Raw genomic sequence first — 25,414 nt, 5'->3', positions numbered from 1 at the left:
TGGTGAATAAGCTTCATTCAGTAGGCTTCATTACTTCGTTGTGGCTAGGCGTTACTTAACGGATTACTAACGAGATTAGTAACTTCGTTACTTGTAGTAATAATATTAAATTCGTTACAGTAACTATATTACTTAGGTAACACGTTACATTTGTAAGCAAAGTAACTTGAGTTATATTACCTGTTTTTATAGCATATTTCGTTACCACAAAAGTAATATTACATAATGCGTTGCATAAGTAACGCGTTACTCCCAACACTGAGTCAGTAATCATATTGTGTACGTGTATATAGATCTATAGAATGTGTGTAGAATGGTTTAGTTTCTTAACAGCTAGCTAGCCAACATGCAGGATTCATTATAACCTAGGTAATCTAGTGTCAGTGCATGCAGTATAGCTAGGCCATGCAGGTTCGATCTAGCTATAGTGCATGAATACTGTTGGCTTTTACACAGTATGTTACGTTATGTTTTACTGTAAAAAGCCAACAGTATTCAAGGTAGGAACAAGGATGCTACACAATAGATCATGACTGAAAATCTAGGTATGTTTTACTGTGAAAAGCCAAGGTAGGAACAAGGATGCTACACAATAGATCTTGACTGAAAATCTAGGTATGTTTTACTGTGAAAAGCCAAGGTAGGAACAGGGATGCTACACAAAGGATCATGGCTGAAAATCTAGGTATGTTTTACTGTGAAAAGCCAACTGTATTCAAGGTTAGGAACAAGGATGCTACACAATAGATCATGAATGAAAATCTAGGTATGTTTTACTGTGAAAAGCCAAGGTAGGAACAAGGATGCTACACAATAGATCTTGACTGAAAATCTAGGTATGTTTTACTGTGAAAAGCCAAGGTAGGAACAAGGATGCTACACAATAGATCATGACTGAAAATCTAGGTATGTTTTACTGTGAAAAGCCAAGGTAGGAACAAGGATGCTACACAATAGATCATGACTGAAAATCTAGGTATGTTTTACTGTGAAAAGCCAAGGTAGGAACAAGGATGCTACACAATAGATCTTGACTGAAAATCTAGGTATGTTTTACTGTGAAAAGCCAAGGTAGGAACAAGGATGCTACACAATAGATCTTGACTGAAAATCTAGGTATGTTTTACTGTGAAAAGCCAACTGTATTCAAGGTAAGAATAATGATATCACCTGAATTGTCATTATTAAATTTTTTGCCATTAACCTAAGGCAATGATTTTAATGTGGCATTGTACTTTTACTATACCTTACTCAACTTCCACAGAAAATTTGGTGCTTTTTCACAAAGTGAACAGCTTTATCAAAATTTGTTGCTTAGCTGCTCTCATAGGTGGCGGAAAGGGGGGGGCTAAAGCCCCCACTCGGTCTGCTGTAGCCCCCCCTCAGAATGATATCACACCAAAATTATCTTTCTTGGAGTGGGGCTGAAAACCGTGATAAAGATCAAGATACTCTAATAGAGCAGTCACTCTAATAAAGTAGTCAGTGTGTAGCGAGCTATGTAAGGATTTTTATGTAGTTTATCAACTAGAAATGGTAGCTGGTGAGGTGAAAAACTCTTGTCAGTTGGTTGTGACTTTTTTTTTTTTTTTTTGGTCTCACCTTACCAAACTATAGAAATAAGTCTGGGTCAGCCCAGCCCCCCCTCATATCAACTACTTCCTCCGCCGCTGGCTGCTCTACTATAAAAATTCTCCCTTAAAATGTTACATTAAGTGTATTCTGTAATACAAATGTTGAAGCATTTCATTAAAATACTCAGTAGTCTAATTTTTTGTGCTATACAGTAGTTAGTCCCAGGATGTTAATTTTATGCAATATTGCATGGGAGCTATAGAACTGTCACTCAAATGGATTATTTTACTCTCAGCAATTAACTACTGCAAACAGTGATTATTAAATTCAGTCTACATACTATAGTAAATGTTTCATTGTCCATAACTTTATGGATACTGGCAGTCATTTCCTTGATATTCTGCTACTGGTTTATTGTAAGACTTGTTGAAGCCTTGTTGTTCCAGTTTTTGGAGTACAGTAGCTTCAAACTTCTCTTTGAATAGTGTGACATTTCTCACCATCACAAACATGTTGCGATCAGAGCCGTCGGTGATCACATGGTATTGGTATAAGCTTCCATTGTAGGTTGGAGGACCAAGTTGAATGACCCAATCTGTAAGAAACATTAAAAAAAAAAAAGCCGGATATCTATAATTTCTACTTCAGTCATACATGGCCTGTCAATACTATAGCCATGACTGCTGTAGGGATTAAATGTCTACTAGTGAGTAACACTGCATCTCCCTTGTTTCACGGCTTTTCTGGTACTTGTTTGTTTCTTTTTATTGCAACATGATTTATGACTGCTGAAACCAGCATCTACTGCATCAAATGAAAGAATGACACCAGACTTGTTCATATAAAAGTAATCATGAGACTAAACGCACACCCTGACTATCAATAAACAGTGAAGTGGCTATTTCACTTTGTTTTTAGCTAAGTATGTTCTGTCCATTATTCTGTTATAACAAAGAAAAGTACAAGAAGTTCCTCTACAATTTATCCGCTCACTATGGACACTATGGACATTACACAGACAATGTACAAGAAGCCATTACCATGCTACCCATGAATCAACACCTAAACAATAGTGGAGAAGAAAGGTAAATCTTTGTATTCTAGCTGCATTATAGGTGAAAAGGTACACTTAGGATGTCAGCAATGTCAAATAGTGAAGAAATCAAACCTGTAGCATTCACCATAGCTGAGTTGTGCTTGGCTGAAGGCATCAGTTAGTTGGTACAAAATTCTGCTAAATAAAGAAATGAAAATTCTGTAGTAATTCATCAGCAGTGTTTTGGGTCGCTCTGAAGGTGTGTATATACCTAACCAATACTGCCAAGTTACCATGAAGGGCTTTTATAACAAGGACAGGAGTCATCTTATAGTGTTGATTAATACCAGCCACTTGTTGCCCTTCCTTAAAGCCAAGAACGGCTTTCAGTTTAATTCACCCACTTGTATTTAGGTCACAGTTAATGACATCTGTACCAAAACAGACAAGCTGTGAAAAAAGTGTCAAGTAGCAAGAGGTGAGTTGTTATTATAGTACACTTGAGACATATCCATACTGCAAACATAGCTTGCTAGCTTCAACTATTTGAACTGCCAAGGGCAAAATTAAGTGGCTAACTGCTTGTTCCTCAACTGAGGTGTTGGTTTTGTGACTACATAAAGCCCCAAGATTTAGTTTGCGACTATGGAGCTATTGTGTTTAGCAAGTGAGAGTTATTTATTGAGCATATTAGAAGCCACTTCTCTGTGGTGTGGTGCTGGTAAGGATCTAAGTGACAATGCCATGCAATGGGACTGGAAGCAATTATACTAAGCATTGCACTAAGTGTCACAAGTACACAGAAAAAATTGGAATTTTCAACTAGAGTAGGGACCATAGCACATCGATAAAAAGTACTGAAACAAACTGGAGTAGTGCGCAATATTACATCACAGTAAAACAATAAGAAGTGTTATATCCCTACTGCGCTCAAGATACCATAATGGAATGCACAGTAGAGATATAACACTTCTTATTGTTTTACTGTGATTTAATATCGTGCACTACTCCAGCTTGTTTCAGTACTTTTTATCAATGTGCTATGGTCTCTACTCTAGTTAAAAATTCCAAATTTTTCTGTATACTTGTTTGCTAACTTTTCTTCGTAAATAATTATTATGACTGGTGAACCCACGCATACTAGGGCTGAGCGATACTGCCATTTTAGTATCACAATCGATACTAAAGCCACTATTCACAATACTGAATACTTCACGATACTTACAAATATGTCAATCATAGCTGGTGCTACATAGTGTATTCCTCAGTATTCCTCAGTATTCCTGCAGGAAGTCTTCAAAAGCATCAAACTAGCCACTGTCAACCTTGTTTACAGTAACAGTTATTGTAACACATGCTTTGAAGTTATGTTATGGTGTTCACACCTCTCTGCAGGGGTAACCAGGTTATGACTTACAAGGATTCTTGAGCCTGGTACTGCATAACAAATGGCTTTTTAATGACAGTAATGTACACGCATGGTATCATGATAGTTAAAATATCGTGATATCGACACTTTCAAAATATCACGATATATCGCTAAAACGGTAGTATCGCTCAGCCCTACATACCACATCTGAAATGGCACCACGTGCCCCAAATTATCGTCTGAAAAGTGAAGTATTTATTATGCTTCGTTGTCAGCTATGTTCAACCCTTTATGCAGCATTTCGAATCAAGAACTGTTCGAAAAGCATCTCTACAATCTACGCATACCGAAAGAAAAAAATGGTTCCGTGCTTTCCATTATATCAGTTATCATCTGAAAAGTGAAGTATCCAGTGTGCCTCCTTGTTGGCTATGTTCAGCCTGTTACACAGCAGTACAAATCAAGAACTGTTTGAAAAGCACCTCTGCAATCAAAATAGCCACTATGACAAATATGAATGATCTTCGCTACAAAGCAAAGCCATCATGTGCTATCACAAAATTGACACTTTACGTGGTCAGCAAAGATGAATGGGACACAAAGGAGGACACTGGTAAGTCCATGAAGAATGCATTGTATGTACTGTGGTATGCCAAAAGGCACCTGTTGGGCCAAAGCGATATCAAACAGTGAAAAAATCAAGTCTGTAGCCTTAGCCGTTATCGAGTTATGCTTGTCTGAAGGCATCAGGTAGTCAGTAGAAAATTCCATTAAATAGATTATTTTAAAAATTCCATAGCAACTTGTTGAAAGTGTTTCGGGTCGATCTGAAAGCTTGTTTGGACTTAGTTTTACCTCACCAATAGTGCCTCGGAAATCGTGGCTGTTGTTTGGGTGATATCATTTTGTGGGCCACGCCTGGTCCCTACTATGCAGTACTATCGTACTGTATGATACAGCACCAATGAATGTGACTTAACGCATCCTTAAAGTAGACCATATTTCAAGCTATTCATTTGATTTTTATAAAGCACGCTTAAATTTAGTACATGGGGTGCCAAAGGTGTAGGGCAGCCACAAATGCACTTTTGAGAATGGATCATGGAGCTATGCATGTGTGAAAATCACATTTTCTTCCTGTCAATATACCCATAACTTACAATTCATGCCAACAGGGTTACCAGAGAGATGAAGCTTCAGTTTACCCTGCTCCTTATCATCAGGTCTGATAATATATCCCTTGATGGTACTTAGCTTTCCATCAGGAGACTTCAGACGACAAAAATTCTGTATAGTAACTGAATCATTGGACCGTGGACCAACTGTAAGTGAATAACACAATTGAATGCATCACCACACACAACACACATACACAACACACACAGACTGAGAGGGTTTACAGGAGGAAGGCAAATACAAACTGACATTCAGGACTGCAGTTATGAATTTGATAGGGTCACAGGGGCAGATCCAGATTTTGGAAAGATATATAGAAGTGTTTGTATACAAATAAATTATGCTTTCTGAGTAGTCATCATTAACCCCATTAATTACTTTATATAGTTTGTGTCATATATTTACAAGCACACAAAAAAATTTGGAATTTTCAACTAGAGTAGGAACCATAGCACATCGATAAAAAGTACTGAAACTAGCTGGAGTAGTGCACAATATTAAATCACAGTAAAACAATAAGAAGTGTTATATCCCAATGGAAATGCACGGTAGGGATATGACACTTCTTATTGTTTTACTGTGATTTAATATTGTGCACTACTCCAGCTTGTTTCAGTACATTTTATTGATGTGCTGTGGTCCCTACTCCAATTGAAAATTCCAATTTTTTGTGTACTTGTTTGTTAACTTTTTTTGTAAAATAAAATTATTATGACTGGTAAACCCATGCATACCGCATCAAAAGAAAAAATGGCACCGCGCACCCCAGTTGTCAATTATTGTCTGAAAAGTGAGATACCCATTATGCTTCGTTGTCAGCTATATTCAACCCATTACGCAGCATTACAAATCAAGAACTATTCGAAAAGCACCTCTGCAGTCAAAGTAGCCACTATGAAAATATGGACAATTTCTGTTATGAATGGAAGCCATCACGTGCTACCGTCAAATAGACACCTTTCGCCGTCAGCAATGATGAATGAGACACAAAAGAGGACACTGGTAAGTCCATGAAGAATGCATTGTACGTACTGCGGTATGCCAAAAGGCACCTCTTGGGCCTAAGCGACGTCGAACAGTGAAAAATCAAGCCCGTAGCCTTAGCTGTTATCAAGTTACGCTTGTCTGAAGGCATCAGTCAGTTAGTCAGTAGAAAATTCCATTTTATAATTTTTTTCATGGGTCACACTCACACCTTGTGGTCCCTACTATACAGTACCATATGATAGTATACAAAGGACAGCCTCTGCTCATTGTGGTCCCTACTATACAGTACTGTATGATAGTATACAAAGGACAGCCTCTGCTCATTGTGGTCCCTACTATACAGTACTATATGATAGTATACAAAGGACAGCCTCTGCTCATTGTGGTCCCTACTATACAGTACTATATGATAGTATACAAAGGACAGCCTCTGCTCATTGTGGTCCCTACTATACAGTACTATATGATAGCATACAAAGGACAGCCTCTGCTCATTGTGGTCCCTACTATACAGTACTGTATGATAGTATACAAAGGACAGCCTCTGCTCATTGTGGTCCCTACTATACAGTACTATATGATAGTATACAAAGGACAGCCTCTGCTCATTGTGGTCCCTACTATACAGTACCATATGATAGTATACAAAGGACAGCCTCTGCTCATTGTGGTCCCTACTATACAGTACCATATGATAGTATACAAAGGACAGCCTCTGCTCATTGTGGTCCCTACTATACAGTACCATATGATAGTATACAAAGGACAGCCTCTGCTCATTGTGGTCCCTACTATACAGTACCATATGATAGTATACAAAGGACAGCCTCTGCTCATTGTGGTCCCTACTATACAGTACCGTATGATAGTATACAAAGGACAGCCTCTGCTCATTGTGGTCCCTACTATACAGTACGATATGATAGTATACAAAGGACAGCCTCTGCTCATTGTGGTCCCTACTATACAGTACTATATGATAGTATACAAAGGACAGCCTCTGCTCATTGTGGTCCCTACTATACAGTACCATATGATAGTATACAAAGGACAGCCTCTGCTCATTGTGGTCCCTACTATACAGTACCATATGATAGTATACAAAGGACAGCCTCTGCTCATTGTGGTCCCTACTATACAGTACTGTATGATAGTATACAAAGGACAGCCTCTGCTCATTGTGGTCCCTACTATACAGTACGATATGATAGTATACAAAGGACAGCCTCTGCTCATTGTGGTCCCTACTATACAGTACGATATGATAGTATACAAAGGACAGCCTCTGCTCACTGTGGTCCCTACTATACAGTACTATATGATAGTATACAAAGGACAGCCTCTGCTCATTGTGGTCCCTACTATACAGTACTATATGATAGTATACAAAGGACAGCCTCTGCTCATTGTGGTCCCTACTATACAGTACTGTATGATAGTATACAAAGGATAGCCTCTGCTCATTGTGGTCCCTACTATACAGTACCATATGATAGTATACAAAGGACAGCCTCTGCTCATTGTGGTCCCTACTATACAGTACTATATGATAGTATACAAAGGACAGCCTCTGCTCATTGTGGTCCCTACTATACAGTACAGTATGATAGTATACAAAGGACAGCCTCTGCTCATTGTGGTCCCTACTATACAGTACTATATGATAGTATACAAAGGACAGCCTCTGCTCATTGTGGTCCCTACTATACAGTACTGTATGATAGTATACAAAGGACAGCCTCTGCTCATTGTGGTCCCTACTATACAGTACGATATGACAGTATACAAAGGACAGCCTCTGCTCACTGTGGTCCCTACTATACAGTACCATATGATAGTATACAAAGGACAGCCTCTGCTCATTGTGGTCCCTACTATACAGTACGATATGATAGTATACAAAGGACAGCCTCTGCTCACTGTGGTCCCTACTATACAGTACCATATGATAGTATACAAAGGACAGCCTCTGCTCACTGTGGTCCCTACTATACAGTACCATATGATAGTATACAAAGGACAGCCTCTGCTCATTGTGGTCCCTACTATACAGTACCATATGATAGTATACAAAGGACAGCCTCTGCTCATTGTGGTCCCTACTATACAGTACGATATGATAGTATACAAAGGACAGCCTCTGCTCATTGTGGTCCCTACTATACAGTACGATATGACAGTATACAAAGGACAGCCTCTGCTCACTGTGGTCCCTACTATACAGTACCATATGATAGTATACAAAGGACAGCCTCTGCTCATTGTGGTCCCTACTATACAGTACGATATGATAGTATACAAAGGACAGCCTCTGCTCACTGTGGTCCCTACTATACAGTACCATATGATAGTATACAAAGGACAGCCTCTGCTCACTGTGGTCCCTACTATACAGTACCATATGATAGTATACAAAGGACAGCCTCTGCTCATTGTGGTCCCTACTATACAGTACCATATGATAGTATACAAAGGACAGCCTCTGCTCATTGTGGTCCCTACTATACAGTACTATATGATAGTATACAAAGGACAGCCTCTGCTCATTGTGGTCCCTACTATACAGTACTGTATGATAGTATACAAAGGACAGCCTCTGCTCATTGTGGTCCCTACTATACAGTACCATATGATAGTATACAAAGGACAGCCTCTGCTCATTGTGGTCCCTACTATACAGTACGATATGATAGTATACAAAGGACAGCCTCTGCTCATTGTGGTCCCTACTATACAGTACCATATGATAGTATACAAAGGACAGCCTCTGCTCATTGTGGTCCCTACTATACAGTACTGTATGATAGTATACAAAGGACAGCCTCTGCTCATTGTGGTCCCTACTATACAGTACCATATGATAGTATACAAAGGACAGCCTCTGCTCATTGTGGTCCCTACTATACAGTACCATATGATAGTATACAAAGGACAGCCTCTGCTCACTGTGGTCCCTACTATACAGTACTATATGATAGTATACAAAGGACAGCCTCTGCTCATTGTGGTCCCTACTATACAGTACCATATTATAGTATACAAAGGACAGCCTCTGCTCATTGTGGTCCCTACTATACAGTACGATATGATAGTATACAAAGGACAGCCTCTGCTCATTGTGGTCCCTACTATACAGTACTGTATGATAGTATACAAAGGACAGCCTCTGCTCATTGTGGTCCCTACTATACAGTACTATATGATAGTATACAAAGGACAGCCTCTGCTCATTGTGGTCCCTACTATACAGTACGATATGATAGTATACAGAGGACAGCCTCTGCTCATTGTGGTCCCTACTATACAGTACCATATGATAGTATACAAAGGACAGCCTCTGCTCATTGTGGTCCCTACTATACAGTACGATATGATAGTATACAAAGGACAGCCTCTGCTCACTGTGGTCCCTACTATACAGTACCATATGATAGTATACAAAGGACAGCCTCTGCTCACTGTGGTCCCTACTATACAGTACCATATGATAGTATACAAAGGACAGCCTCTGCTCATTGTGGTCCCTACTATACAGTACCATATGATAGTATACAAAGGACAGCCTCTGCTCATTGTGGTCCCTACTATACAGTACGATATGATAGTATACAAAGGACAGCCTCTGCTCATTGTGGTCCCTACTATACAGTACGATATGACAGTATACAAAGGACAGCCTCTGCTCACTGTGGTCCCTACTATACAGTACCATATGATAGTATACAAAGGACAGCCTCTGCTCATTGTGGTCCCTACTATACAGTACGATATGATAGTATACAAAGGACAGCCTCTGCTCACTGTGGTCCCTACTATACAGTACCATATGATAGTATACAAAGGACAGCCTCTGCTCACTGTGGTCCCTACTATACAGTACCATATGATAGTATACAAAGGACAGCCTCTGCTCATTGTGGTCCCTACTATACAGTACCATATGATAGTATACAAAGGACAGCCTCTGCTCATTGTGGTCCCTACTATACAGTACTATATGATAGTATACAAAGGACAGCCTCTGCTCATTGTGGTCCCTACTATACAGTACTGTATGATAGTATACAAAGGACAGCCTCTGCTCATTGTGGTCCCTACTATACAGTACCATATGATAGTATACAAAGGACAGCCTCTGCTCATTGTGGTCCCTACTATACAGTACGATATGATAGTATACAAAGGACAGCCTCTGCTCATTGTGGTCCCTACTATACAGTACCATATGATAGTATACAAAGGACAGCCTCTGCTCATTGTGGTCCCTACTATACAGTACTGTATGATAGTATACAAAGGACAGCCTCTGCTCATTGTGGTCCCTACTATACAGTACCATATGATAGTATACAAAGGACAGCCTCTGCTCATTGTGGTCCCTACTATACAGTACCATATGATAGTATACAAAGGACAGCCTCTGCTCACTGTGGTCCCTACTATACAGTACTATATGATAGTATACAAAGGACAGCCTCTGCTCATTGTGGTCCCTACTATACAGTACCATATTATAGTATACAAAGGACAGCCTCTGCTCATTGTGGTCCCTACTATACAGTACGATATGATAGTATACAAAGGACAGCCTCTGCTCATTGTGGTCCCTACTATACAGTACTGTATGATAGTATACAAAGGACAGCCTCTGCTCATTGTGGTCCCTACTATACAGTACTATATGATAGTATACAAAGGACAGCCTCTGCTCATTGTGGTCCCTACTATACAGTACTATATGATAGTATACAAAGGACAGCCTCTGCTCATTGTGGTCCCTACTATACAGTACTGTATGATAGTATACAAAGGACAGCCTCTGCTCATTGTGGTCCCTACTATACAGTACCATATGATAGTATACAAAGGACAGCCTCTGCTCATTGTGGTCCCTACTATACAGTACGATATGATAGTATACAAAGGACAGACTCTGCTCAGTATAAAAGCATGCACCATGCCATGTGCATACTTAGCCTCCTAAGGAAATATTTGTTAATGGGATACACTTGGAAGATTATCTCTATCAGAGTATTTGACTGTTCTATCAGACTATCTCAATCTTTGTTTGGTTAAAAATCATTTAGTAAGTTAAAGTAACATAAATAGCTCTAATGTCTATTGAATGGTCAAGTCAATATATTTTAGAGGGGGATGCACTTACTCCTTGCAATTGTGCATGGCCCTGGATCTGCTTATGGTTCAGTCTTTGTTCAAAAATGCTTCCTTCTGTGGCAATACCCAGCTTTCTTACCAAACTCCTCCCAAATGTTTTAAGGTCTCCATACTACCAAGGATAATGACATCACTGGATATCTCTTCAGATTAAACATCTCAGTATTGGTTGTCTTTTTAGTGTTGGAGCAAGGGTGGATGGGGCCAGGGCAGTTGGAAACAGTGTTTGGAACATTGCTGTCTACTGTTGTCTGTGTACCCCCCTGGATTTTCCCATCTTTATTCCTTCTGATAGTTATAATAATTTTTCATTATCTTTTAAAGGGTTGAAGGATACGAAGGGTATGCCTATATACAGCTCCATATTGGGATTTGCAACAGTGACTTCATCATACAGTATGGTTGTACTGTGTAGGAATCATGGAGGCTTGCATTTTCTCAAAAAAAATTACTGAGCAGAAACCAGCCTCACAATACCTTCATGGCACCTAGACATTATTAGTCAAGCAAGCACATAAGTGTGATGAACTGAAATGCTTCCAATAGATTGCTAAAATTTTGTTTATTCAGCATTGTTTGCAATGATGTCGCTGTTGCAAATCCTACGATGGTACTGTACATATGCCATCTTCTTCTATAGTATTTCATTTGTCATTTTGTAATGTTATGGAAGCATTGTGTGAAAATTTCAGATTAATAGCATGCTGGCAGGTCAAGTTACAGTTGGTCAAAGTCTAAGAATTGGATGTGTGTGGAAGCTTGGTTTTGTCTCACATATGGGGAAATATTTGACATTTGTAGTGGATCAATTAGCTATACAAATGAGCCAAATTTCAAGCCCTTGTGTTATTCCATCAGTGATGTATATATATTTGCTCTTTTCAGCTGTTCAAATTCTGTACACAAATCAATGTACTCTAATAGAGCAGTCAGTTTGCTTGTTGACCACTAAATATCCCAAAAATTGCAAATGGATTTGAGGAATTCTAACATACGTATCCAAGCATGAGTTCTACATATTGTTATTACTGTATAAAACTCACAGGATGAGTATAAAAACACAGATAATTATACACTGTCAGTTAGTAGCTATAGTCAGTGGGGAAGAGGTGAGCCGATAAATCATCTTTAAATTGGTTAAGGTAGTCCAGTGCAACTATTGATTGGGGTAATTCATTCCATAATTTGATGGTTGTGGGTAAAAATCAGGATTCAGTTTCAGAGAAAGGAATTGCAAAACGCTGATTGTGTCCACGGGTTGTCAATAATTGGGATGTGAAAGTTATAGAAGTCTCAGCCCAGAGGAGGGTGGACACGCGCACTTGAGCGCATACATTTGTATTAAAAGTATAACTAAGCCTTCAGCAAAGTTTAAATAAGTACCAATCGAAAGTGTGCTGGATGTTTAGTATATTTCGCTGGTCTGCCCCACTCTTCCCCGCTATTTCCAGCACATAAATCGCTCTTGAATTTATAGAGGATCACGTGTGCAGTAAGTTTGTCGGTGGAATTGATGCGTTGCACTCTAGAGACATCTTATAAGCTTGTACTCGAACCCAAAAATTGTCGAAGAAGGTATTATGTGCCTCCTATGCTCACTCCCATGGAATTAAAGAAAGGAAAGCAGACGCTGCTAGCGTGTCCTCATGGAGAATCAAGCAGGAAATAGGATACCTTTGTACTCATTTTCTTCCGTTTGTCACAAGAAGCACAAGATAAATTAGTGTGGCTGTTGCTAAATAGTTTTAATCACTTCATTTTAGTCTTGGTATTAGAAATATTCAATTAAACGTAATACTTTTTATTAGCGCTTATATCGTGTCCACCCTCCTCTGGTCTCAGCCAGTCTATGCAACATTTTGTAGAACATTGTTAGCTTTAAAAATTTTTCTCAAGTGATGGCCACTTAAGTTGATTTAACAAGTTATTTACACTGAATACAAAAAGTCATTCATAACAAAGCAAGTTGAACTCTGTTGCACTTTTTCCATCTTGTTTATCTGATGGTGTAAATGTGGTGACCACACTGTATATGTAACTGCATATTCCAGTATAGGCCTTCTAATGGGGCATAATATGAATCAATTGGCTACTCAATCTTGAAAGAAGATGTCACCCTAAAACTAGCAGGTATAGTTATGGTTATGAGGGTATAAAGTTCATTCTGTAACGCTGGGTTAAAATTTTCAGCTGGTTTCCCAAGTTGAGTACAAATACTATAGATATATTATTATGGTAGGTCTCATTGCGATATCTTGTTTGTTAGTCACAATACAAATCTTGAATCTCAATTGCCATTGGTAACAATACTCAAAAATAGGAGTCCCCAAACTAGAAAATTTATGTGACACCATTTGAAATAGGGCTTATTTCTAGGCTCCAGCTCTAAACCTATGCACATCACCAGGAGCTTATGAGCCACCGAAGGTGGCAAAGGAGCATGAAACTTAGGGCTGGGTGCCATCAAAATACAAGTTCATTAGCGACTAGTTTCCATATAAAGAAAGCAAAATCTCACTAATCGACGACGTATACTAATTGTGCGTGATACTCGTAGCAATTTAATCAAAAACGTGACGTAATTTGTATTGTGATGGAACCGAGTTTCATGCTCCTTCGCCACTTTCGGCAGCTCATAAGCTCCTGGCATCTCACACACACACACACACACACACACACGCAAGCACGCACGCACGCACGCACGCACGCACGCACGCACGCACACACACACACACACAACAACAACACACAATCACTGATGTACAACTTACTATCGGTAAGAGCACACATACACTTCCCATGGATCATATTTGAGTAGCGGTCAGCATATACCTGTGTACAGAGAAGTACAGCATGAAATAAATAACATAAAATTTTATGGTAGCAGTAAGAGTTAAATCTAAACCGGAGCTGTGAAAATGGGTGCATCCTTTTAACAAAATTAATGTAAAAAGAGATATGTGAAGATCACTGCAGCTACTTGCTATCTAAGATTTTATGAAGGTTATAGTATGTTCACGTTGAGCTGAATCCTGAAAAATGGCTAAAAATTAAAAGTGGATTTTTTCTCAACAGAGTTAACATTTCAGCCAACCAGATGATTATTGGTAACAGCAAAGGTGTCAGCAACAGACACGTACAGTTTGGCTCCATTACAAGTTTGGGAAAGGGCTGTAATGGACATTGTATTTATATGGCTTCCCCATAGGAAATGTATTGTGAAAATTTTGATCGGCCATAAATATTATGTCAAACATTTGAACAAAAAGATTTTGAAATATTTTTAGCGGGTCAAGCAGTACTACAAATGAGCCAAATTTCAGGATCGTGTGTAATTGCATCCATGAGTTATTAACTGTTTTTAAGGGTTCAGCTCAACGTGAACATTATAGTTGTAACTACATTAGCAAACCCCAAAGCCTGCTTTGCAGGATATTTTTCATTCAGTTGCTCAAACAGACTTTTACAATTCTCACTTACGCTTTTTTATCATTTCTAGAGCCTTTTACTACTTACTAAAACCTTTAGACCAAAACTTTCATTGGTGAGGATGGACAGCTGGCAGCAATGGTTCAGTATATGACTCCTGGTGTACTTAGGTCTGGAGGTTCCTGGGTTCAGATTCCATTCATAATGGTGACCAGTCTATTAGAAACTTTATCATAGTTGTTTGGTTTTGGCTCCATACAGGTTTTGGAAATTCAATCCCCTCACTTTGGCAAACAAATTTGTTGCTTGGCTGCCAAAATATTTCAATTGCAACAAAGTAATTGACATTATAATATCATTGCAGCCATTTCTTGGCCACCTCCTTTGATATTACATCTTTCTCATACTAACCTAAGCCACACCTTTTTTCACAGCTTAGCTGTTTTGGATTAGATATTTTTTACCTGCCATCGGTCAAAATTTAGGTGTTGTTTTGGAGAGGTAGTTGCTCTGATAGGGCATAGATTATATATTTGTTACCTGGGATAGGCTAGTACTCCAATAGCAATCGTACATTCTAAAATTGTTTCTATGCACTCCATGTCCTAGCTGGTTGATGCAGCAAAACTATTGACTATTTCATTGTCTACTTGTTAAAGAGTGAATTTATGTAGCAAAAGACCATGCTGCTAGAAGAAGTGGTTAATTCGGTTTTGTTTTGATGTTTCTATGCAATTGGTAGGAAACTGAGGTGCAGCGTATCACGCTTACTTTTGTGGATGGATTTCATTGCAGTGACATTTCTGTATAGACAGTTATACACTTCTCTACAGTAAAGGACTCATCTAAGATTTGCATTAGTTCAGCTTTTTGGCACAAATTCCTTGACACTGTGCATGTCTGTCCATTTGTTTAAACTAGCTACCTGTTGCACATCTTAGGGGTGTTCATTTAAGAGGTTGTGTGGAGTATCATCTTACTGGCCCCTTGAGCAGTTACTGAAGTGCAAGACCAGTTGGTTGGGAATGAAAGCCAACCGGTATAAATGATGTCATAATATTATGCCTTCACATAGCTACACCAATGTCAACTACTTTGTAAAGCAATTGCAGCCATTTCTTGGCTGCCAACATCATGTAACAAAGCAATTGACGTTATAACATAATTGCAGCCATTTCTTGGCCACCGCCTTTGATATCTTTTTCATGCTAGCCTATTTTTGGAAAGCCACATGCACCCCTTTGTCACAGCTTGATAAGATATCAATTCTTTTTGCATCTGTATATGCAAGCACCTTGATAGTTTACTGATATGTGCAAGAAAATTCGACTACTTTGCATAGACAGTTAAGCTGGTAAGCACGACAACAAATCGCACTATCTATAATCATCGACTGTTCAATTAGAGTTTCTCGATCTCATGATTGTTACATCTATTTCATATGTAGTCTATCTTATTCAACTATTTGTTAATATTTTATAGCACTCTGATAGAGCACACATTTTTTCCTGAGCACTTCTAATACAAAGCACACAGAATTTCCATTGATAGATCTATGAAATTATAAAGCAATACCATTCTGGTATAGTAAACCAGAACTTTCATGTAAAAGGTACAAATAAAATGACATGAGTAACTGACAATGGTGGCTGAGTGGTAAAGGGTTTGGGAATGTAGGAGTGGAAGTCATGTCAAACCTTGGAAATATTTTTTCAACATTTTTTATGCACGTTGTAAAAAAACTTTTCATTGACTGCTCTATTAGAGTATCTCAATCGAGCTTGTTTCGCATATGTGGCTTTTGCTTTCCTTAGCTAAAACTCCCAGTCATTACAATCACAAAAGGTTTGTTCTACGATGGTTAGCCTATCTACAGACTGATTTTAAGCTAAAAATAAAATAAGACAAACTTTGAAGGCATGTATTTCAGACAGCTGCACCGGTTTAACTATCAAATTTGGTATGAAAGATGTTCCATCCCGAGGAATATTTCACAGGAAAAATGGGCTATTTCTCTTTAGCCATTATCAAGGTACAATTACGTGAAAGTCATGTTTTCTTGGTTCCTGTATATATATATATACACACACTTGTCTGTCACATGCCTGGATGCATTGGCTTTCTCTTTGGCTGCACAGCACACTGTCGTGTGTCCTAATCTCCACAGTTCTATGGATCGATATTTTTAAAATGTTTCTGTGGATTGGAAATATGATTCAGCAAAGTGTAAAGAACGCATATATACCATGTTCTAATGAAAAGCCTATCTAGCGCAGTTAACAAGTTATTTCAGTAGAACAGTACTATTAAACACCCCGGTATTTCAAGATAGGATGGGAGATAGTGCCTAGATTTTCTTTGATAATTTCACTTACTATCTTGCACAGACACAGTAAAACAAACAATCCCTACTCTGATCCAATATTTTTAACTATGTACATGGGTTATCGGGTACTCGCCACTCTAAACTGCCTCCAAGGAACCAACCGCTCATTTTTGCCATGGGGTGTTACATTTTAGGTAATTGAAGGCTGTACACGAAGCTGATAGAGCTGTCTGGCATATTAATTAGCTTGTCAACAAATGACCACATCCACTGCCAATGGCAAGCACAGTTGCAAAAGTTGCTGAAGAGGTTGTAGCAGAAAAATTACTGGAATGATTTCAGTTACCCAGCACAGTGTATTTCTGGCTTCCGCACTGTCAACTCCTTCACCAATTGCTTCAAGGGTATTAGTTACCAATCACTGCACCTCCCCATTAACACCCTTCCCTACTACTCCCATTGTCCCTTTCCCTCATTTCAATACCTGTAGCAAGAGCCCCTTTATATTATTATGAATTCTTTCCTGTAGTCTGTTGCATTAGAATGTTATGTAGCTATTTAAATAATAATTAATGAAGAATTATAAGAGTAGTTTACTACAGTTGTACCTGAACAAGAGCAGCTGCTACATCTTGTTTTTGTGTTTTCACCAGGTGCTAATCTTGTTATGGATGAATTCTAATGCCAAAGCAACTGATTCAATTGCCAGGATGAATTCATTGCCAACAGGACAAATTCAATTTGGAATAGTGATGGATTCAATCGCAAAAATGACAAATTCAATTTGCCAAAACCTGTAACTTGTATACAGAGAGTTGTCTGAGAATAGAGAACCTACTCTAATATGTAAAACTGCAACTCACTTAAACCAGTTCAACCCTAGGGTTGTACCTGCTTATGACATTATATGACTTCGAGGTTCAACCCAGATATGATTTGGTTTTAAAGTGACCTTTTGAAAAGGTGTTTTTTTTTTTAAAGTATAAGCCACTTCAGAAGACATGTAAGAATGATGCATAGAAACCTTCAGTTTCTATTGCATCATTTTATTACCTCTTTAGCTATACTTCAAAGATGCTAGTTCCAGCATCTTACTATATAACTAGAACAGTGCTCAGAACAGTGTACTAAAAATGATCTGTCATGTGCAGTTGCAGATATACCAATGGACATTTGATCCCTAATTCAGTCACAGTTTATAGACTGAAGTACAGGGATTAAAATGTCCATTAGTATATCTGTAGGTATGAGCAACCTTCCTTACCTTTTGTTATTCCCTTGTTTCCTACTGTTTTATTCTTTGGTCTCTAATCCAACTTAATATGTTGTAATACACAGAAATGCATTAAATGTCCCTCCATCACAAACTACATCACAAAATCACTTACTAGTTGGCATTATGCCACCCTGCAAGAATCTGGACTACAGCTAGCTCCAATTCATTTACTGCTAGAATAACCATGTGGGCAGCGAATGAGAAACAGGACATCAATTTGGAGTGAACTGAACAAGAAATACAATGAGGTGCCCATGCAAGTAGAACATCACATCAAGGATGACTTCTGATTAGTGGTCTATAGGTGTGCTACCAGAGTATTGTGTAAGTGGTGCACTTTTTGGCTTCTTGTAAGGCTTTACTGTTTTCCATGGACTTTAATGTTAGCAAGAATCCGCTCAAATGGCTAAGGAATGTGGTGGTTAATAATTGCGATTGCACAACATCCGGTGTCCTTTAAAATGTATTGAAGCCTATGGGGGTGAGGTAAGAAATCTTCATGGGAACCTAAACTGTACCGTTTATTCTTATTATGAGAACGAAATTGTAATCTTCAGATTGTTAGCATCACGATGGTATATAGTTTGTGAAGATTTGCTGTGTTGTAAAGCGGAAAGAAACGACTTTAGCATGGCAGAAGACTCTAGTAACTTTGTTTTCAGCATCTAGAAAGTCTACTTAGTGAGATAAACTTTGTTACTACGTTTCTACAAGGCTGGGAACAACGCTATGCAAAATTTTATCGCTGAAATAGGCGATCTTTCATCGCTGTGATTCTATCAATACTAGGCGATTATTTCACCCGCTACAGTAGGTTTAGTGGGCATGTTTTGTTGCCTAATGATCCTCTATACTTATAAGAGTAAAACTACCTCACTTTAGGAAAGATGCAGCCTTTAAAACTTAAGATATCACTACCATTTGACACAAGATCGCTGATTTCTCGATCACAACAAGCATATCTTTCCAATTTTCACGTCATCGTTGTAGTATAGTGGCTGCTATAAAAGTACGTTCTTATAATAAGAATAAACGGTATGGTTTGGACTCCCGTGAAGTTTAAAGACCTTAGTCCCATAGGTTTCAATACATTTTAAGGCCTCCCAAAGGACACCGGATGTTGCACAACGTGTAATAAATTAGTATTCATTACCATACCATGAATACTTTAGCTTGCGTGGAAATGGACTATTCAGTTAATTTACTGCTAGAATAACCATGTGGGCAGTGGATAGAAAACAAGATATCAATTTGGAGTGAACTGAACAAGAAATACAATGAGACACCCATACAAGCAGGATATCACATCAGGTATTAGTGTGTGCATCAAGGCTGGCTTCTGATAGCACTGCTACACATTAGTGGTCTTTAGGCACTGCCTGGCTTCTCACTAAAGTAAGCTTGTTTTCCATAGCGACTCTAATGTAATTTGACACCACTTTTGTTCATATGTACATAATATGATACAGTGATATTGTATGACGCTGCTTAAATAATCTGTGCATAAGATGTTTTGAGACAGAGCCCTTTAGAAGACAATTATGACATCGTCATCTGATGATTGTTTGTGAGCAGAAACTGGGTTAAATGTGGGTTATTAAACCACAATTTTGGGTGTCCATGTGAAATAGTGTTTCAAAAAAGATGTTAGTTGCCTGCATCTTAAGGAAAATGGTGGGTGTAATTTGCTGATTGGTGGTTAGCCACAACTCTCTTAGATGCAACCCAACTGCCACTTCAAGTTCATAAGACATCAGTATACCACTTTCTAGTAAGCTGAACCCTAATCCTAATGAACTTCTACCTGGCTGAATCCCTAATGAAGTACTGTATGATTGGCAAGGACTTTAATTTAGTGGTATTCATCAAAACAAGACCCCACCGATATACTTTTCCTATGGAGAAGCAGCTATTCACCAAATTTTCTATTTGTATACTTTATTCCCTAATTCACCAAATATAATGCTTGCCATATATATACGGGTACTACTCAATTTCCTAATGAACTGCTAACCACAAACTAGTACCTGACTCCCATTTTGAATGAGCTACTAACTGACAGCAAAATAGATGTTTCAACATGCTGGCAAAATTCTAAAAGGTAAACCCTCCTCCTTTGCCTGCTTAGCAATGAAAAATTCAACCCTCTTTAGATTAACTTGTACTTCAGGGGATGGAGATGGTCTAGTTTTAAATGGTGAGTTTAGTAGAGTAAATACCTTCTGCTTGGGATATAGTCATGTCATAAATTTTGACAGATTTTTGCTCATATCCATAAAAATGGGCAGGAACAATTATTAGCATATATATGGTTTTGATGTAGACTTGGGTATGACTGATCACCCAGAGTTGACTAGTGAGTGCCCTACTTGCCAACACCACAACACAAGCACTCAGCTCAGCAGAAGACAGTTTAACATCCCTCCCAGTGGCAAATGCACCCACCATTCAGGAAGTAAAGGAATGTACATGACACAGTTGAATGATGACACACTTGGCCCCATTCTCCGACAGGTAAATCAACGGCCAGACAAAAACACTAGCAGGGATGAGTCATGAGGCACGCCAATTGTATCAGTACTGGGAGCAACTGCTTGTCCAAGATGGCCAACTATGCCAGAAGGTTGAAGACCAGTGCAGAGCTTCCACCAACAACTCGTTGTTCCAAGGTCTCAGAAAAAGAGATCACATTTTGCAGGAGGCACATGAGGGAATGTTTTGTGGGATAACAAAACCTTTAAGCACCTCAAGGAGAGATTCTACTGGCCTGGCTACTCCTCCAATGCATGAGAATGGTGTTGCTTGTGCCAAAGCTGTGCTGCTAGGAAGAACCCATCACAACATAGGTGAGGGCCACTACAAAACATCAGAGCTGGCTACCCCCTGCAGACTGTAGCCACAGATATAATGGGACCATTTCCATCCAGCAAAAGCGAAAACAAATGATTATATCCTTGTAGCTTCTTACTATTTGCAATCCCAAATCAGGGAGCAGTAACAGTAGCTAATACCTTCATAGACAATATGCTTTGTTGATTTTCTATACCAGACCAATTACATTCAGACATGAGGTCTCAGTTTGAATTGGAGATAAGGAGCTGAGCAAGATCCTCTGGATTAGGAAAACCCATACAACTCCTTACCATCCCCAGTCAGATGGACTTGTGGAGAGACTAAACCATACCATCATCTCTATGTTGGCCACAGTCAAAGTTGGGGTTGTTACACTAAAAGTGTAACTAGTTATTCGTTACTTTTACGCGATGTAGCTCGCGATGGTTACATATTACTTACTGAAACAAGTAAATCACATATTACTAGCTACTCTGAGGGCTGTAACTAGTAATAATATTACATATTACATTTGTTTGTTACTAACTATAAAGTAAGCCCAACCTTCTAAATACAAGCTACCAGCCTACAACTACAAGTGACACAAGCGAGACATGTGTTTCTCTGGTGTAGTTCAGCCACAAATACATACTTTGTTGTTGTATCTTGGCCTCAAGGGCACTCCCCATACATTATCATTCTTTGTTCATGCCTATAACGCTATCTGCTATCTGCCTAAAATGCAATCAACCACCATGTGCCTAGATACAATGCACCTTAAAAGGAAGTAATGTGTTACACATTCATTACAATTTCCGGATGCAATATCCGTTACATGTTACTCGCTACTTTGTCATGTAATGCATTATATTACTCGTTACTGTAAAAGTAATATTATTATGTAACGCTTTACCCCCAACTCTGGCCACAGTAGTGAATGACGTACATAGGATGAGACTGGGAGGATAATTCACCTCAAATCTATTTTGTGCACAACACCAGTGAACAGGAATCGATATATGTTTGGAAGACAAACCAGGATTCCCCTAGACCTGATGTTCAGGACCCCTGTGAGTGAGATCAGAAATGCTAACCAATATGTGTGGACCCTCGGTCAGTCTTTACAGGATGCAGTTACAAGCAGAAAGATGTGTATGATGAAAGAGTTCATAAGTGATTTAGTGAGGCTACAAAACCAAGAGGTGATGCCCATAAGTTGTATTGTTCTTGTACAGGTCCACACAAAGCAGTGAAGAAGCTAGGCTTGGTGGTATACCGAATTCAAGATCCTAGTAGTATAGTGGCACAACCAAAAAATCGTTCACTTTTTCATAAAACATGAAACTTTCCACATAAATAGTATTCCTCAATACATGTACTTTTAGATATAGTACCTTGACCTTTGGTGACCTTTACAGCCATTTTTGTACAGAAAATTGATCATTTTTGTCTTTAACTCCCTGAGGCAGTAATTAACTTGTTAGAACATGGTACCAAGCAAAAGATCTTGCTGATAGAAACAACTTGATTTTTATTTGAAGTCAATAGGTGATTTTATTACAAAGTTATGATCATATTTATTAGCTGCAAAATTTGATAAATTTATGCATAATTATCTACCCACAGGTAATTCACACCTCGAGGGCAGGTAAATTATATCAAATTTTGCAGCTAATAAATATGATCATAACTTTGTAATGAAATCACCTATTGACTTCAAATAAAAACCAAGCTGTTTTTATCAGCAAGATCTTTTGTTTGGTACTATGTTTTAACAAGTTAATTACTGCCTCAGGGAGTTAAAGACAAAAATGATCAATTTTCTGTACAAAAATTGCTGTAAAGGTCACCAAAGGTCAAATCAGCGATGGCACTATATCTAAAATTACATGTCATGAGGAGCACTATTTATGTGGAAAGTTTCATGGCTTTATGAAAAAGTGCACAATATTGCCAATTTTGGGGGCTACACTGCTGTACTATAGGGGCAGGCAAAAGCGCAAGGTAGCACATTTCAATCTTACCTAGCAAGGAACACTCTACAAGAAGATCAAACAGTCACAAATTCACCATCAACAAATTCAGACCCTGACCTCTCCAACACTGCACCCAGGAACAAATCTTCACATTGTGGGTGATAACAGAGGAAACAGACCAAGAAAGACGATACAGCTTTACAAGGAACATGATATCCCCTTAGGACTAATCACCACAGATCCCTTTGGTATTGTGATGGTGCTGAGGACAGTGTTGATTGGTAATGTACATGAGGACATGCTCTTAATTAAAGGAGGGGATAGTGGAGCAAACCTGTGGATGCCATCCCATAGCCTTTGTGACAATCAACGCACACACTTGTAAATTGTACTCTGTAAGATAATGGACAACGGGTTTCTGGGTTTGATCACATTTTTGTATTGTAAAGTTAGAAGTGGTTCATTTCATAGAGGTTTTTTTTTCATTGCCAACCCTCAGAGAGAACCATTGAATGAGTACAATTTAACAATGCTGGGGGTAGTCACTTCTATACTCAGTAATACTGTCTGTTGAAGCTCTACCAGGATCAAGTTTCAATCAAGCGATCAAGGGGCCTTTTTTTACTACGAATCAAGCGATCAAAATGTTCGCAAAAGTGGCGATCAAAATGTCCGCAAAAGTGGCGATCAAGCACCTGTGAAAGCCATTTAGGCTAGCACCACGGGAATTTGCTAGGCCTTTACGGTAGACGATCAAGACTCGAGGACGTGAAGTCAAGCAATCAAAGCCTAATTTTGACGATCGAAAGTCTTGTGCAAGTGTGGTCCCCTTGTGCTCTAGTACATCTATGACACAAGATATTACTAAAACACATTTAATATGAAGTTACCTCATACCACCTTCCAACGTAGCGAGCAAATTGCAGCTCTGGAACAGTGTCAGTAGCAAAAGCAAACTGTGTAGCTCCCAGAACAACAACCAGCCAAGTGACAATGTACATAGTGAACGAGGGGTAGACTACATGAACTTCACAGAGATCAAGAGTTGTTAACTTTAATATGAATCCAACTTCACCGATCTCAGAAACGTGTTCAATCGACAAATTTATACCAATACGAAAAAACGCGTATCACGTGATCACCACACATGCGGGTTGAAGCCCTAAACGTTGCTTAGCAACGATCATGTGATCTTGATTAACCTACCCGCGAGAAGTTATAATGGGTCTCAACATGTATAACTTACAGTATTACTCACCTCGAAGACGTTCATGCGAACAACGATTGCAAGCCATCATTGGCTCCACCCGAAATGCACTTGTCAATTTTATGCCCCCCCCCCCCCCCCCCCCGTGGGGTGGTGGGGGAATACTAGTCTGGCGCGGCCGCCCCTTCGCAGATAGGAAAGGTCTGGGGACTCTATAGCATTGGGGACTCTATAGCATTGGGGATGTTCTATACCATATGCGTATTTTGTACCGTACGCGTATGGTATGTACCATACGCGTATACATACCATACGCGTACGGTACGATTTTCCGTACCATACGCGTACGGTATAGACATACGCGTATGGTACGTACCGTATGCGTATTATGCCTTTTCTCAGTGTCTTCTAGCCTTGCCATCACCTAGCTACAATGGGCTGTCTTTACAAGCATTTCTAGCTGAGCAAACTTAGAACACAACATAATAATCTGCTTACCACTGAGCTGTAACTATAGATTTATTCATCAGCACACACATGCATTTTATCCTTACCATGCTCATGCATTTCCCACTATATATATATAGTCCTATACTGATGTACCTAAATCCTATGTACATTATCTCACTTTGTCTGCAGAACTTCACATGAATGGTACTGTGCATGTATGCTACTTTATAGCTATCAGAAGCATGCAGATGCATGGTCTCATACTCAATTATAAGTGTGGATATCTGACAATTTACAACACAATTGGGTAAATAAGCAAGGAGAGCAATTACAACATGCATGGTAGCTAGTAAGTTCTAACTGAATTATACATATACTGCTTGTGCAAAGCTAATAATTTGAAAACTGAATGAACTTCGTAAGTGTCATCAGTTGTGCAACATGGCTTTGATATACTGTACTATGTACACTCTTCTTTTGAGGATCCAATTTCTTGTTTACATACTTTTCTTGTTTATACATACTGTAAATAGTACCACCACTCACATTCATCACACTGGACCTAAAGCAAAATTAATGTGGATGTTGTTAACTTTAAAG

The 25,414-nt window shown here is 38.9% G+C and overlaps 1 protein-coding gene across 1 annotated transcript; it reads right to left on the bottom strand.

Annotated features, from left to right (window-relative positions):
* Positions 1–1,846: 1,846 nt before the first annotated feature.
* Positions 1,847–24,275, bottom strand: LOC136251157 (uncharacterized). The gene is made up of 4 exons (XM_066043549.1): positions 24,048–24,275; positions 14,090–14,150; positions 5,141–5,302; positions 1,847–2,170 (listed from the first exon to the last, which is right to left on the bottom strand). The coding sequence occupies exons 1-4, from the start codon at positions 24,156–24,158 to the stop codon at positions 1,944–1,946; spliced, it is 561 nt and encodes a 186-aa protein (XP_065899621.1). The 5' UTR covers positions 24,159–24,275; the 3' UTR covers positions 1,847–1,943.
* Between the last annotated feature and the right edge of the window lie 1,139 nt (positions 24,276–25,414).

This window comes from Dysidea avara, chromosome 3 (genome assembly GCF_963678975.1).
Source record: "Dysidea avara chromosome 3, odDysAvar1.4, whole genome shotgun sequence".
Lineage (NCBI taxonomy): Eukaryota > Metazoa > Porifera > Demospongiae > Dictyoceratida > Dysideidae > Dysidea > Dysidea avara.
Note: the sequence above shows the minus strand (reverse complement) of the source record. Positions and strands in the feature narration are given on the sequence as shown.

What these genes read in the sequence shown, in the direction of transcription:
- LOC136251157 (XM_066043549.1), bottom strand. Translation starts at nt 24,158, where the DNA reads ATGTACATTGTCACTTGGCTGGTTGTTGTTCTGGGAGCTACACAGTTT. An exon ending in TATGTGTGCTCTTACCGATA is followed by an intron (nt 5,303 to 14,089) that starts GTAAGTTGTACA and finishes ATTCACTTACAG; the next exon opens with TTGGTCCACGGTCCAATGAT. An exon ending in TAACCCTGTTGGCATGAATT is followed by an intron (nt 2,171 to 5,140) that starts GTAAGTTATGGG and finishes TGTTTCTTACAG; the next exon opens with ATTGGGTCATTCAACTTGGT.